We start from the raw sequence: 16,165 nt of genomic DNA, 5'->3' as shown, positions 1-16,165 counted from the left end.
CAGATAACAACAGAATTACAAAATTTATCAGTACAGTAACGTTGCTGTTAAGAAAAACAGCTAATAAAGGTCCTAATGAACAAGAAGTGTTTTACCAGAAGCATAAAGTCAAGTTAAATTTATGCCATGGGTATTATCTCTGTGCTTGAAAATCCTTTTAGTATTTCTAGATTCATTCCACTGGGGAGAAAAAAAAATAAAAAAGAAATGAAATACATACAGAAACACACTCACTCAAATGGCACTCGGTTTTTGTACAATTAAGCTTTAGTGAAAATATACATCTTAAAACAAATGAAGTACAAATGTACAAAAATTCTTGAACTCAGATAAAAAATATATATAATACACTTTGCTACAGAGATATAAAACATTTAAAGTTTGCTCATCCTTTCTGATGACAGTAAAATGATTTAAAGTCTGGAGGACTCCTGTTCATCATCACTGCAATCAGATTTAAAGCAGACCTGTAAGAAAAGACAAAGACAATTTAGCTGCAGAGCTAACACTGTTGTTGGTTTGTATGTGTTATGGGGCACAAAGGCTGGGTGGCAGGGAGGGGGTTGGATCTGTTTCCAGAACATTTTGCTCCATACTAACTAAATGCTTTGGGAGTATCAAAGGAAACCACAGCCCAGCCCCAAAGCTCAAGTCATTAAAGTTTCATTTAACCTTAGGTTCTGTACTTCTTTTAACTTCACAGGACAAATAACTGCAGTGTCTTTACTTTAAGAGCTCTCAACATATATTTTAGTATTTTTAAGACTCGCAGTACAAAGAACAATACAAACCCTGCTGATTCAGTTTGGTAAGACCACAGGTAAGACACAAGCTTTAACTTTAGCTATGTGAGTTGGACTCGATCCTTGTGGGTTCCTTCCAACTCTGATACTCTATGATTCTATACTTAATTGTTCCTTCTGTTCTCTTACAATGAAAGTGGATGAAGTGAATTTGGAAAGGTGAACTAGAAATGGCAGTACTATTATACATGCCATTAGCATTGTACCATTTTACAGGGGTGAATTACCAGCTGATGACAAAAATCATCATCATGCAATTTTAATACACAGCCCTGTTGTGGCTACTTACTGATATGCTCCTAGCAAATTTAAAATTCCATTTCCGCTTGAAAGCAAAAGTAGTTTCTAAAGAAGTGTTGTCTACTGGAATACACTCATACTTCTCAAAATAATTCCACTCTAAGTGCAGGCATACTGAGCAAGCAGAATTCTGAAATACATCTACAGAAAAACTTCAGAAACAGCCTATTTCTCACTGCCTATAAGCAAGCACACTGTCCTATCTTTTAGATAGTAAACATTTGGGGATTCAATTCATGTACATCTAAATGTTTATTAAAGAGGAGAATTCATGTCTGTATGAAAGGCTGTGCATTATCAAAAGCTATGTAAACATTTATGTTGTTGTTTTGGTGATAGCATTAAAATATTTTAGGAAGTTTAATGTTTGTTTCGTAACACTTCTTCACATTCATTCATTTAGGGGTTATCTTTGCTTAGCTTAATACACTGGAATGATTCAGTACTAGGTTAAAAGTTGGACTAGATGATCTTAGAGGTCTGTTCCAACCTGAATGATTCGTTGGGAGTACTTGCTCCTTTCTAAAGTAATTCTAAAGGAGCAAGTACTATGAGTTGCACTGCCCGATCACACTTCTAAATAAATAACCCAGTTCTATTTAAGATTTTACACAGGGGGCCCTCAATTATCTCTCAAATCACCTACTCTTCTACAAAAAGCTGTCAGAATAGTTAAGGAACAAGACTTGAGTAAATACCTTCACAAAGAAAAGTCCTACAAGACAGTTATTTATTAGCAGCATACACTACCTTTTCCCCACAATCAACAGCTAGCAGATACTAGAGGAATACAGAACGCTGAGGGAGGAAAAACTCCTGGAGTTATAGACTGCTATAGTTTCTGAAATGCAGTGGGGGGCAAAGCCACAATAAGCCAGGTTTCATTTCTCTCTGTATTGAAAGAAAAACTATTTTTCCTATCAGATTATTTAATGCTATAGGTGAATAGATGTTAAGGTCTCACTGGAAATTTTATCAAAGAAAAGAAATACCCTTACCTCTCCACTAAAAAGTCTGTGAAAGAAGCCTCTCTTTGGTTTAGGAGACCTCTCTCTGTCTGGTGACACAGTACCATCAGTTTCAAATGCATTAATATCTTCAAAGCATCCTGTTTCAATCATCTTTGAAAGACATGAAATAAATTAAGTAATAAATTAATAAATTAAGTATCCATACAAGCCTCTCAAACATATTCAATTTATCATCTATTTACTTTGACTGTACTCCTAGGAGTTACTTGCTACCAAAACACCATTTGCAGACCCACATGAAGGAAGGCAAAGTCTACACTCACCTTGACCACCCAGAAAACTAAAACCCCACCAATATGCAGGTAAACACTGTGATGCTTCACTTTGGGAAGGCACTTCTCCTGCCTATGATGCCATAAGCAGTTTTTAGAACAAGAGGTGGATTTGCTTTCTGTATTGTTATATATTTGGTTTTCTTTCTGTCTGTTCAGCTCATTTCAGAGCAACTGAGCCTAACAAATTGAATACCTTTATGGCATGGACTGAACTTTATTAATAAACATGACTGAGTAGGAGAAATGATCTATGCAGAATCCTAGACTGCTCATTGTCAGAGCAAAGAACCTTAACAGAAAGTCTGAGTTGACTGATGCTGAATAGTTTGTTTTGAAACCTTAGAAAAGGTAAGCCTGCTATTACTACGTCATTTGGATACTCTAGTGACATTTGGGCATGAACTGCAATACTCCATAACATATGGAAGAAGAACAAGGAAGGTATGGTGACACTGATGCTGAATACTGTTCTGTAGGCTACAAGCATGACGACAAGATGCCAGACTTTATCTTATGCAAATTTATGGCAGTCCTTTCATTTTTAGTAATTTATTAATGTTTTGGGAAAAAAACTTTTTCCAAAGTCTCTAAGCAAACAAGTCTAATGGAAAAATTTCTTCATATTCCACAGAAGTTAATATCATGATTATATCCCTTAATGAACCTTCACATTTTCTGTGCTAAAGAAAATCTTCTATGAAATATACAATACCTCATTTTGCCAAGGGATTGAGACACAACCCGTAACAAACTTGGAATAGAAGTCATCATCTGTAGTATCCAGGTTCACTCCTTTTACTGTTGAGAACTGCTCTATGTCTAGAACATCTTTACAATACACGGCACGTGGCTGCAGTACAAGACAAGATTGCTTCATTAAGTATTTTTTTCTTTTTTTTTTCTCCCCTAGACAAGCAGAGCAGGGCATGAAATATCTGCACTTTCGTTTTGTTTTTTAACATTGCTAATCACCAAATTACACTATACAGATAATGCAAAAGCAGAAACTTAAATAATCTCATCATAATGCACCTGAGAAGTTCTGTCCATCCTGCAAATAACACAACAGGAATACTGAAAACAGAAAGAGGATGCAGCATCTCTGACTTTCTTACTGGTTGTCATAATTCACTTGTCCTCTGTTCACTTCCTTTCAACTCCAGAGTTATTTCCTCAAAGCTAATCTTTATTTATTCAGCATCTGATACAGGAATGCAGAGTTTTCAGGGCTAAGAAATCAGCTACAAAGTTCCACAGTGCCACAGAAAACAATTTACAATAGTGGTAATCTCAGATAAAATGCCACAAAACAACTAGCCATCAATAGCTACACAATGGCATTCTTCTGCCAATGTAAATAACTTTAAAGGTTTCGCTGGAGTTCACATGATTACTGACACAGAATTATGACAGTTCATGCCTTTTTTAGATACTAATCAAATCTGTCTCACCTACTTACATCTGGCAAGAATGGAGGCTCCAACATGTTAGCTTCCAGTCTCTTGAAGTTAATATTCTTGAAAATAGGGTGTTGTTTTACAACAGCAGCTCCATTTTCAGTGCAGCCCAGTCGTTCACCTGGATTTTTCGCAAGTAACTGCAAAGGTATGAATAAAAAAAAGCTGATCTAGTGATATTATCTCAAAATTTAAAGACAAAAATCTGTATCTTTTTTTACTTGGGCTTTTACAAGATGAACCTTATTGTGGTATCAAAATGAACTGGAAATCTAAACTACAACATTACAGGAGCAAAAAGATGTTCAGGAGACAAAAAACAAAACAAAGCAAAACAAAAAAAAGACTGTTGATTATCCTGATAATTAAGATTAGACCCAAAGTTTTTTTGTATTTATTTATTTATTTTATTATTATTATTGTTTTTTAATTGATACCAGGTTGAATAGCTTTTGCAGTTGATGTTACTTTCAGGAAATGCAGATTTACTTTTTTTTTTTTTTCCAATGGGTTAAGTAATTTAACCATTTTGCATATACTAGAAAAGAAAATTTTTGAAGCTTTCTGCATAGGTGTGCTTCTTTCTAAATTTAAGAGCACAAAAGATTAAAAAAAAAAGCTACTGTCTTGTACAGACTCTTTTTAGGCAACTAGTATACTACTCTGCCATTTCTCCTCATGCAGTATCAAAGTTGAAGATGTTATTGTGTTCTGTCACATAATCATGTGTGGTCTAAGAAGTGTTACATTTTTCCATTCACATGAATGAGAAATCCATTTACGCAGTCTCCCTTTGTCTTCAAAAAAAAGTTCAGAATTCTCCAAGTCTGATAAACAAGCAACTCACAGAGCATCAGAAATGTCCATCTGAACCAGAGAAAGATTTAAGAGCTCTTATTCCACACTAACCCAGTTTAAAAAAAAATACAAAATACAAGTCTTCTTCAACAAAAGACTTTAAAATAAAGCAGTTCATCTCTTAAAAGGATTAGAAATTTAATTTTCAAACCTCTATGTCTCTTCACCCACCATCCTGCAGATGGATTTTGCCTCCTCAGAAAACTTGTCTGAATATGTTTCTTGGTCTTCCTTTACTCTCCGGTCAATCTCGTCCCGTTTGACCCTTTCCTTATGTTTCCTAAATGGCGACTGTCCTTCAATCATTTCATAAATCAAACACCCGAGACCCCACCAATCTGGACTGAATGTATACTTTTCGTTTTTGAGCACTTCTGGAGCTACAAAACAAAACAAACAAAAACCATGACAATTTACTTTAATTTGTTAAATACCGAAAAACCCTCAGGTACTCTTTTGGCTCTGTGCAAAAAGTTTCTAAGCAGCTCTTTTGTACTCTGAAGAAATATTAATTTCTATGGTGAGGACTCTATATGTGTATCCAATAGAAGCATCTACGTTTTTTAATGCTTCAGTTCAGAAGAAATTAAGTGCTTTCTTTGCTTTCTTCAACCTAAAACTAGAATTTCCAAAGTTAATTCATGTTTACTGGAAGGCTTATAACTAGCATTTTCCACCATGTACTGTAACCTTTCTTCCCAGACCCAATATAGTTCTTCATACAAGTCACTCATATATTTGCAGAAGTTTAACCTAACTTGCTGGTGAAACATAACTAGCAAAGGATATTTCACATACCCATGTAACCAACAGTCCCAACCCGTCCTCGGACTGTTTCTCCTTCTGGAATCTGCACAGCTAATCCAAGATCTGAAATTCTAATATGTCCTGTTCGTGTTAAAAGACATAAAATATGGTCAGCAAACAATAAAATACCGTATTTAAAAACAATTTTCTCTTGCATACCTCATGAAAAGATACCCAAAATATTAAAGCATTCATATACCTCACAACATTAAGTTTCTGTAACTATAAAAGAGTGATTTATTTGTCCCTCCCACAACTTTTTTTTTTTTTTTTTAATTAAAAACACGTAAAAGGAAGAGAGGTAGAAATCTAACTCATTTCCTGAAGGTCATACACACACACACACAAAGATATTGTCAAGTACTCTGTTCCTAGTTTTGGCATGGGCTGCAACTCTAGTATCAAAGAAATTATCACTGCTTATTTTGAGTTCTGGATCTACGTAATAGATATGTGTATTTTTCCATTCTGTATTCCCACACACAGACACCTAGCTTTCTCACTTCCTAACAAAACATCAGAATTTTCTCCATTCATTCCTAATATAACAAAGCTATAACTTGTACTGAAACATCAGGTTTTCCTCTAACAAAGTACCCTAGTAATGATGAGTGCAAGTAATTGGGATTGCTATCCTCACAGCTACCCAAAAAGAGAAGTAGCCTGACCAAATCTACTTAGAATTACTTATATTATAACATGCCAATTCAATATTAGGATTTCCCCTTCTCATGACTCAGTCTACTGCAGAAAACTTCAGCTTTTATTTCAATTTATCAGCCAAACTTAAGCCAACTCCAGTTAACTGCCTCTCCCATTATGCGTGCCATTTACATTAGGACCTCTAATGTAAAAGCAGACTTATGGAGAACTGTGATTTGTCATGAATAATATTGCTCAGATGGGGAAAGTCCAAGAAGGGCAAAGGAAACAAGTTTACCCCCACACTCCCTCACATCTCCATGAACAAATATAGCTCTTTGCTGGACAGACTCAACAGAAAATAATCTAAGGCAATTCAAAGCAAGAATTGTATTGACATTGTTCTAATTTGAAAATATAAAACCTATTTTCTCACTAAAAATAAAAAAGGCTAGATAGAAAAAAAGGACAAGTTCGTTGTCCACTGAATTTTCAAACTGAAAATTGCTCCTTAACTGTGGTAGAAAGATTTAGGGGTGAAAGCAACAACAAAAAAAATCCCAATACATTTTGAATACTGCATACATTGTCAGGGACAGTGTTATTTACAGAACCATCACAGATTCACAGAATAATTCAGGATGAAAAGGACTTCAGGTCTCTAGCACACCCTCCTCCAGATAAAGCAGAGTCTGCTCCACATTTTGTTAAAAAAAAATCTGTTTCTAGAAAAAAAGCCTTCTAAAGTGTATCACCTCTCTGGGTAGCCCATTCAAATATTTGACACAGTCCTTTGCAAATATTTTGTCATTCAAAAAGCTCAGCAGCATCTGTGCTAAATATTAGCATATCCATTTCTTATTTACATGTGCTAGATAATCGGGGGGGGGGGGGGGGGGGGACGGGACTAGAGAGAGAGAGACAGAGAGAGAGAGTGGAAAAAGTTAAGTGTCACTTTTTATGTTGGTTAGAAATAACTACATGCTCTTGAGCAGCAAATGCTATGTTAAATACATGCAGATGCTCTTCTTTTCCCTGACATCTGATGAACCCCTTGTCAAGTGCACTATGTGAGCTCCTGAAGTGATTTTCTAATTAGTCCCCTCTGCTCTCTGGAACAAGATCAGAATACCCCTGGCACTGAGAAAGCATTCTCGCGCAGTACTGTAAGGCTACATTTTCCCTCAAAGAAACCTTCTGCTTTTGCAAGACTTTGCTGGGGAGAAAAATTAAAGAATGCATTTGATGTTTAAAAAAGCTTTAGCTCTTGCAAAGTGACTTCTCATAAGCTTTTTTTTTAAGCACTTTATCAGTCAGAACATGCTGACTTTCAAAAAAAAAAAAAAAAAAAGCTAAGCTTTGTGCTAATGACTCCAAATGCAAAGTTTTCTTTAATACTCAACAATTACAAGAACAAACTGGTAATAGTCCTCCACAGCTTAGAAGAAGGTGATTGCTGCACATGTTCTATAATGAATCCAGAAGATTCTGACAGATTTAATACAAAGGCATTATAAAAAAAATTGGCTTTTGGAAGAAAAATACATTAAAACATTTATTCATATTTTTCCTTACTTCTTTGATTCTCCTGAGCCATATCTACACCAGTAACCAACCAAGCTGTTTTAGTTAAGTGTTAAAACAAACACTCATGCCTCAGATTTTTTCCTCGTTATTACTTAATATTATATTTTACTGATTAAGTGTAATTCTGGCACTGCTTCTAACAAATTACGTTTTCATAGGAAAAGATGAAAAGACAAACAAAGAACAAATCCATGTAAAAGTAAAACAAATCCATGCAAAAGTTTTAGCCAAATTACATAAAAAGAGAGGGAGGAGGAGGAGAAAAAAGGAAACAAATTCATTCTGAGGTGGGAAACTGACCCTTACAATATTATGTGTTGTTCTCCTCTCCCATGGCTGCAGTATTTTCTCATACTCTCTAAAAAGCATGGACACTTGTGTTTTGATCTTTTTTTAATTTACTAATTAAAACACATTAGAATATTAACATTTGTCAGTCAGGTCCCCTCTGTTACAAAGATACTAATTCATTTGATTCCTGGCACAGTGTTAATTAGTTTTGTAATTCCTGATTTCCAAATTTTAAATTTTTACTTACCACAGTCATCAAGGAGTATATTCTCAGGTTTCAGGTCTCTACAAATTAAACAGAAAAAAATATGAATTATATAGAGGTAAAATTATCAGCCATCATGAATGGTAACTGAGGCAATGCAGGGCTTCTTATAATGGTTCTAATAAAAGGTATTTTTCCAGCTTTCACCTATATACAAAAGAGTTGTCAAGTTGAGGACCTGTAATATAAATCGTTTAACTGTTGAGTTTCCCAACTCTTTATCCCATTTATGCTTAAAAAAAAAAAAAAAAAAAAAAAAAAAAAAAAACCACCAAAAAACTATTTCACAGATGAGAGACACAACACTAAAATCCTGACGTGAAGAACCACCATCTTACAACCAAGTCTGTGCTCACAAGTGGAAGACCTTTCTCTGAGCCATTAGCCATGCAAACCCACACCAGCAAGACAAGTCGGTACTTGCTGCAGTTTGGTGCTCCATTTCATCCTGTTGTGGCAGAATATCAACAAAGAGAACTAAAAGCATACACTTATCATCAATTCAAACTCAATTCCTTTATTTTGACACGCAGCTCCTGAACCTTAGTAGGCACTTATATCTAGATAGGATTGTTTGCAATCAACTTTCTAAGAGTCTCTGCTACTTCTTTTCCTGGGAACAGAAGTTTCACGTGAAACATTCCTTAGCTATTAAATGTTAGCAAGACTCAAGAAAGAGTAAAAGAGCAATTAATTTGCTGTGTTGCAATTCTGCACTTTAGAGACATCTTGTAAATGTTTCCTTTAAGAACAAAAGAAAAAAAAAAAACAAACATGTTATGGGATATTCAAACCCTTCCTGTCCCCCCCAAATTAAGAGGTTTGTTTAAAAAAATAGATTTAAAAATATATACTTTTTTAATTGGACTAGGCATGCAGTGGTCTGTTTTTGCTATAGCTTACAGCAGCCCTCCTGCACAGAAAACTTCTTGATAAGAAGATGTGAAATAAATGTAATACTCTCACGATTATCTGGAATTATTAGCTAATTCAAGGGTTCTCCGATGAAGAAGTGCTTCATGTAGCGACTGGAACTCAGTGCAGTCACTGAACAGCACTGAATGAAATCCTTCCAGGGCTTTCAGTGTAAAGGTGTCTGCTCTGAAGCAAAAGCGGGAGATGGGCAAGGAGCTACTTCATTTATCCACTGTGTATTCAACAGGCAAACTTTGGCCTTGCAGATACATCAAGCAGTGGAGCTTTGGGCATCCCCATGACTTTGAGAGACAAATCTAGATCTCACAACAGCTTATGTGATAAAAAGCCACTACAACCCTTGCAGAGACAGGTAACTCCGGCAGTAAAACTGCAGCACCGAAGTCCCTTTAAGAAAGGAGGTAGTATTTATTTCCCACCCTGTTCCATGCGAATCCTGATTTTGATCTACATAGCAAACGTTTTCTGCAGCAGACGGAAGAACAGCTCCACTACTTGTTCCTGTCTGTTTGCTTATTTTTTTCTAATGTCAGCAACATACGGCAAGTTACAGATAGTTTCATAAGCTACTACTGAACAAGTAAACTGGCTCAGTCCCTTCCTTGGGATAGGGCAACAATAAGAAGAACTAGCTTTGGTTTTGGAAATTCAGTGGTCCTTTCAGTATTAAATACTTTTTAAATGACAGCAAGAGACAAAGAACGTTCCTTCTGTTCTTGCTCCAGAAAATGAAAAATATTAGTTACCACAATTAGGAAAAATAAATTGTAGAAATAGTGAAGACGTACTTCAAGTTGTCCTGTTCCTCACAAAAACATTATTACTGCAGGTTGCCAGCAAAACTTCTTTGGTGAGAGTAAAATAATTATGGCCAAATCTTCCAGTCTTCCCGGTTCGTTTATTTTACATTGTCACTGTATTGATTCCTAAATGCACTTCCTTTGAGTTGCCTGACAGGGAATTTTGATCATGTAACCTATCACTGTAAGCAGTGACATCCTGAACACATCTATGACCACCTTTTCTGGCTTCTTGACTGTAAAAATGGAAAATGTCAAACTAAGCTCCTAAATACATTATACAAGAGGAAATACATATGGAAAAAAATAATCAGATATCAGGAAAAAAAAAAAAACTACTTTCAGCAAAGGAGAAAAAAAAAAAGACTTCCTTGCATGGAATTGGTCATTCTTTATTAATAAGAGCAGGGCCAAAAGTAATTCTACCGAGACCATAAAATTATCCAAACATTTTCTAGTTTTAGTCCTCAAGTGCAGCTGAGTTGACATGGTATAATTAGTCTCCTTTCATCCATTTATTTAGTGGGCAGTAACTCCCTTAGTATGCCCTATACTGAGTTGTTTAAATAATGTCATAACGTCTTCAGGTATTATGACTAAATGTAAGCCCTTTCTTTTTCACCCCGAGCATACAGATTATTCTGGTACTAGCACATGCACTGACTCTTGGTCCATCATTTCATTACTAACAAAGAACTAAAAATAATTTCCATTATTTTCAGTAAGATGCAATTTGACTCACAAGTTGGTTGTGAAACTACTTTTTTGCTTACTCACAAACCAAGATTTTGTAGCAGACCATAAAAACTCCCAATAATTGGAAACTGATGAAAAAACAGAACAAAAAAAAAGGACAGATCTAGATACCACGACCACTCTGAAGTCTGTAATTTCAGATAACGCGAGGATTTAACATATGCACTTGAAGATCTAGCATGCAAATAGCTAACAAGCTGAACTTAAACACAAGGGCTGTGGGTTTTGTTTTTAAACAATCACATTTGTTTTCACTTGGGAAGCAAGAAATTACATACTTGTAGCTGATCCATATGAGAATAACGAGTGAAAACATGACTCTTCAATTTATCCTTGCTTCCCTCCTACACACACGAAAACACATTGTGCATCATCACAAGATTGGCCAAACTCTAGGGAACAATGTGTAAGTCCAATTTACTCTGTGGTTCTGCTAATTTCTGAGACTGACTGCTGTATGGGTATGTTAGACTTCCACATAGAGGATGGAAAAAGTCTAAGACTCACTACATGGAAGCTGTGCAAGATTACGACTGACATGGGTGTAATGAGCAACGCAGCAAAGGACTTCAGTCTTCTGTGAACATCTACTTCAGAGTGGACATGAATGCAAATACATTTTCCTAAAGCTTGCTTATTTATTTGAATTGCTAATCAAATTGCTTTGCAAATCATGATTTTCTATGAGTTTGCAAACAAATCTTGAAACTTTTTTTTTTTTTTTAATGTTTTAGAATTCAGCAAGTACCTAGACCAGAATAACCAGTAAGAAGACAAATACGATCAGTAAGTTTAAGGGACACATGGTGAAAAAAAAAAAACTACATTTTTTTTTTTGCTTCTTTCACTATAAGTTTGAATACAAGTATGTTTTAATAGAAAATAATTCTTATGTTTAATGCCAAACAGACATGGAAATATCAAGGTATGAGCTGGTACTAGTAAAGATGGTACTCACCTGTAAACAATTCTCTCCTTCTGTAAATCCTCCAGACCACAACACAGTTCTGCAGCATAGAAAATAGCTCTTTCTTCATCAAAGCCAGGATTTCCCATGTTATATATGTGAAATTTCAAATCCCCTCCATTCATTATGGTTAGTACTAAACACAGGGCATCTTTTGTCTCATATGTATAGGATAAACTAACCTGAAAAGGGGACGGAGGAGAAGATGACCATTATTCGCTCGTAAACTCCACAGCTCCTCTTTCCAACATAAGCAATATATGAATTCATTGGGGGGGAGGTGGGGGGAGCAAACAAGCAAAGCAGAGAATTTTTTGCTGTCCACTAAGGTTACACCTTGAGCAACCCTACCATGTTTATCTTCCTGGAGTACAGTACTTCAAGACAAAGGAATCCAGACCAGCTTGCATGTATAAACAAACCCTGTATCACCACACGCAGCAGTTTAGCAACATATCTGTTTAGATATCCATAGAGCCCCATCCAGACAACAAATTTATTGGTGAGACCATTCAGCTGCACATTATATGTATAAGTCCTTATAAAATAACACGTGCATATACATGTATCTTATTTTATTAATACCTCAGCATTTATGGATTGTCAAACCGTCTCCCTGAACTTCAAGACTCAAAGCTGCCCTATGCTACAGAAAATGAGTAAGTTGTTTAAGATCAAATGTGCAATTTCTATCTATCTCATTTATTTCAAATAATTAAATATTTGCCTTGCTTAGAACTTGCCAACAGCAAAGATTCAGTACAGCTCCTTATAATCTTTCTTCTGACTGTACTTGGAATGAACTGTTGATGGGGCTGGAAGAATACTACAGTTTTATTTCCTTCAGTTTTAGGTATATGCTTTAGAAGTGCATTTGAAGTTTTAAAGCAGAATTCAAAGCACATTCAAAGAAAAACAATTTTAATACAATGTAAAATAATACTAAATTTAATGGGCAGACTAAAACTAATTCAATACTGGGTATAAAAACTTTCTGCACTGAACTACTAACAATCACATAAAACATACTAGTTACTCTATCAAATCATTTATCCTAGTTGTCACACATTCTCTAAATCAATTAGAAAATATGCCAAAAACTTCCTGGAAAAGACATGAAGCAAACAATGCCAGACAAACTCACGAGAACAAGATCAGAACTAGATACTTACTACAAACCTACTATTCACTTTTTCCAGAATTCTTTTTTCATTTAGAGCCATTGATTCCCCTTTCCTCTTCTTTATTCTCTTTTTTTCTAGCTTCTTACATGCATACATTTTTCCTGTTGCCCGTACTTGACAGGCACACACCTAAAAAGAGAGAAGGTGTGTCAGAGACACTAGTTTTACATCAAATTTTATTTTTCTTAAAATATATGTATCTTTTTTTTTTCCCCAAACTCTTGAATGATCTCAGAAAATGAAGGCCTCTAAGTATGAAAAGTGCACTTTTGCCCACAGAACAACTTAAGAGGGTCACAAAAGCTATAATAGAAGTGAAACAAAACATTATATAGGAGCCAATGCACTTTTGCTGAGATTGAATAGTTAGTAAAACTGCCGATCTTGTATTGGTGAAATACCCAACTGTGATAACAATATGTATCTAGGAAAGCAGGACAGAAGACTAACATCTTCTGTAATTTTGTAACCCTCCTTTCCCTTCAATATAGGGATACAGTTGAAAGATTAAAAAAAAAACAAAAAACAATGAATTATAAAGGGAATGAAATACAGATTTTCACATAAACTGTATGAATACACTATGTAATTATTAAGTAGAAACAAAACTATGTCCTCGATGCCAAGTAAAAATTCTAAACAGAAACAACTATTGTCATAGTCGGGGGAAATTTTCTCCAATTTTGTACATGATCTACAATAATAAGACTAGCACATTAAAAGAAAGCAGTTTGGGCTGATGACAGTTTGCCAGTTGATGCCAAAATGTAGACTGTTAGAGCCAAGAGAAAAAATAAATAAATAAGCAAACCTGCTTTTCCTCTGTATTAATGTTTAAGGTTAACACAGTACCTTACAATAAGATACGTCTGTACTCACCTCTCCAAATCCACCTTTTCCTAGTACTCGGTAATGCCTAAACGTGTGCTTGGTTACTGGCTGTCTGATTAACAGAAAGAAATAGTTACTGTAACAAGAATTATAAGAGTTTGTAATCCCTCCCCACCCCGAGGTCTGTCCTCATTTTGTCCTTCCTGTTCAATGGCATCTGGCTGAATAACAGTTGTTTTGATATCGTGAAGACAACATTATAATAAGCTGAATTTAAAGCGAGAAGGGTGCACTGATTGGAACCATGGGTCCCTTCATGTGGTCACCAGATATTCAAAATAGCTTGAAAAAAAGCTGTGTCATTCAGGGTTAGAGCCTTATCTGATCTCATTAGTAGTCAAGTTATTACCTCCAGTTTTCTTCCTTAGTTGCAGTATGCTGACACGTAGGCTGCTTTTCAACAAGATCATGCTTACAATGCAGCACTTAAAAAAAGGTAAACTATTCTTTGCTTTGCTGTTTCACTTTTTCAAAAAAAAAAAAAGTTGTGGTATGCAATAGTGATTCAAGAGCAATTTAAAAAATTGTTTAGGTTTTGATGTAGTTGAAGAGGAAGAGGTAACTGGAAGCAGTAAATATGTCAGCCATTCTATGCTAAAATACTGCTAAACATGCATCAGGGCAGGGCTATTTCATGGTGGTGAGAGGATTTTTTTAAGGAGCATCCACTGTTAATGCAGCTTTGTTCTCAATACAGCAAATGGATGTTCATTTGGTTTAATTGTTTGAGTAGCTTCCCTAGTTCTCTTCCTGGCTTTTGCTACTAATTCAGTCGGAGACACAGGGTAATTGGAATTTACCATAAAACTCACGTTCAAACACCTTAATGTTTAAATAGGTGATCACAATCCCCTAAAGCGCTGAGTAAGAATGAATTTACCAATTTCAACCTTGTGAAAAAGTGTGGACATTCATTTAGTATTGATTTAAAAGACTAAACTATTTGCTGATAAAGAAATATCTTGCCGTCTCTACCACCTTGAAAAAAATGATTAGTTACACAGTCACACAGCAGATTAATCTAGTTTTATAACATACTTATTAACTACTAATTAGACTACATTTAAAACTAAAGACTGACAGAATTCCCATGAAAGACTGTTATCCCACTGCACACTTGACAGCCAAACATATAGAAATATGATAATAAATTTGCATTTACGTAATACAAATTCACTATATAAAGACTCCTGAACAGATACTCAGAGTAGTGGCTCTCTCGCTGTCCCATGAACATGATCATTTACACCTTTGTCTTTCAGATCATAATTTCTGAAATAAGCAATGGTATTTATTAGGACTCTACAGCATTTATAGCCTAACAAGCAGAACTGGTCACAAAGCAAAGCAAAATTATCACACAAACATTATAAAACAAAACAAAACTTACTTTTCCAGCCATTTCCACTGTAAAAAACGGGAAAAAAACACACTTTCTTGGTAAGCTTCAAAAGGTCTCCTGCTTAGGTATTCATGGACAATTCTAGAAACAGGAAAATAAACTCAGTCAGAATTATACTGAAAAACGGATGAAGTAGCAGATCAATCTACTAAAATCAACATAACGGAATTGTAGGCAGAAAAACCCAGTCATTGTCTTTACAATGGTTTTAACCTAGATATTTCACAGAGTGGCTGTCACAGAAAACTGTTCCTGCCGAAATACTAGTGAATGCCAAACCACTGTTACTTACAGCAACTAGAAAGTTTGACCACTGTATTCTCACTGTCTTCAAGCCCCCCTAAACATTGGCCTATCAGCAGTTATGCAATGTAACTGTGGCCCCACAAATATGACCTCTAAAAGGTATTCACAAGAACAGATCTAAAAGCTTTCATACATTCTTTGGAAGCTGGTAGGTGAAGTTTTATTCTAGGATTTGAAATTGGAATACTTAATAACACATCCAAGCCTGAGCTCCCTGCATCTTTATCATTCTCCTTAAACTAAACACAACGAGATGAAACTAAATTAGGAAGTCACTCAAACTGTATTCAGGTATTTATTGGACGAAGGACAGGGCATGACTACAAGACAGATCTTCCATTTGAGACATGTTTTATTAGGTGTTCTCACACATCCCTTTCAATCTTCTAATCTCGGGTGGTTATAAACTATGCTGATTTTTGTTGCCAGGGAGATGACCCAAGCAGTGACAAAACATAATGTAAGCTTTCCGACATGACCAAGCACGCCTTGAAAAACCAGTAGTATTAGACGCATGAAGTCTTTAGAAAGACATGCAACACTTGTAAACAGGTACGGTCCCTCCAAGGAAAGCCTTCCCTGCTGCAGCTGTGTGAAATATCACTGC

At 35.5% G+C, this 16,165-nt stretch overlaps 1 protein-coding gene across 2 annotated transcripts in view; it reads right to left on the bottom strand.

Moving 5' to 3' along the window:
• Positions 1-245: 245 nt before the first annotated feature.
• The window catches only part of GRK4 (G protein-coupled receptor kinase 4), a 32,635-nt gene continuing 16,715 nt past the window's right edge, over positions 246-16,165 (bottom strand). The window contains exons 6-16 of one of the 2 annotated variants that reach the window (XM_068679758.1): positions 15,241-15,333; positions 13,839-13,902; positions 12,948-13,088; positions 11,767-11,957; positions 8,299-8,336; positions 5,523-5,612; positions 4,896-5,104; positions 3,869-4,006; positions 3,122-3,259; positions 2,102-2,224; positions 246-467 (exon numbers count right to left, since the gene is read on the bottom strand). In XM_068679758.1, the coding sequence (XP_068535859.1) occupies positions 414-467; positions 2,102-2,224; positions 3,122-3,259; positions 3,869-4,006; positions 4,896-5,104; positions 5,523-5,612; positions 8,299-8,336; positions 11,767-11,957; positions 12,948-13,088; positions 13,839-13,902; positions 15,241-15,333 (1,279 nt within the window). In that variant the 3' untranslated portion in view covers positions 246-413. Of the gene's footprint in view, positions 468-2,101; positions 2,225-3,121; positions 3,260-3,860; positions 4,007-4,895; positions 5,105-5,522; positions 5,613-8,298; positions 8,337-11,766; positions 11,958-12,947; positions 13,089-13,838; positions 13,903-15,240; positions 15,334-16,165 lie in introns of those variants that run through there. The other variant, XR_011095792.1, reaches the window with a different exon arrangement.

This window comes from Anas acuta, chromosome 4 (assembly GCF_963932015.1).
Source record: "Anas acuta chromosome 4, bAnaAcu1.1, whole genome shotgun sequence".
NCBI lineage: Eukaryota > Metazoa > Chordata > Aves > Anseriformes > Anatidae > Anas > Anas acuta.
Note: the sequence above shows the minus strand (reverse complement) of the source record. Positions and strands in the feature narration are given on the sequence as shown.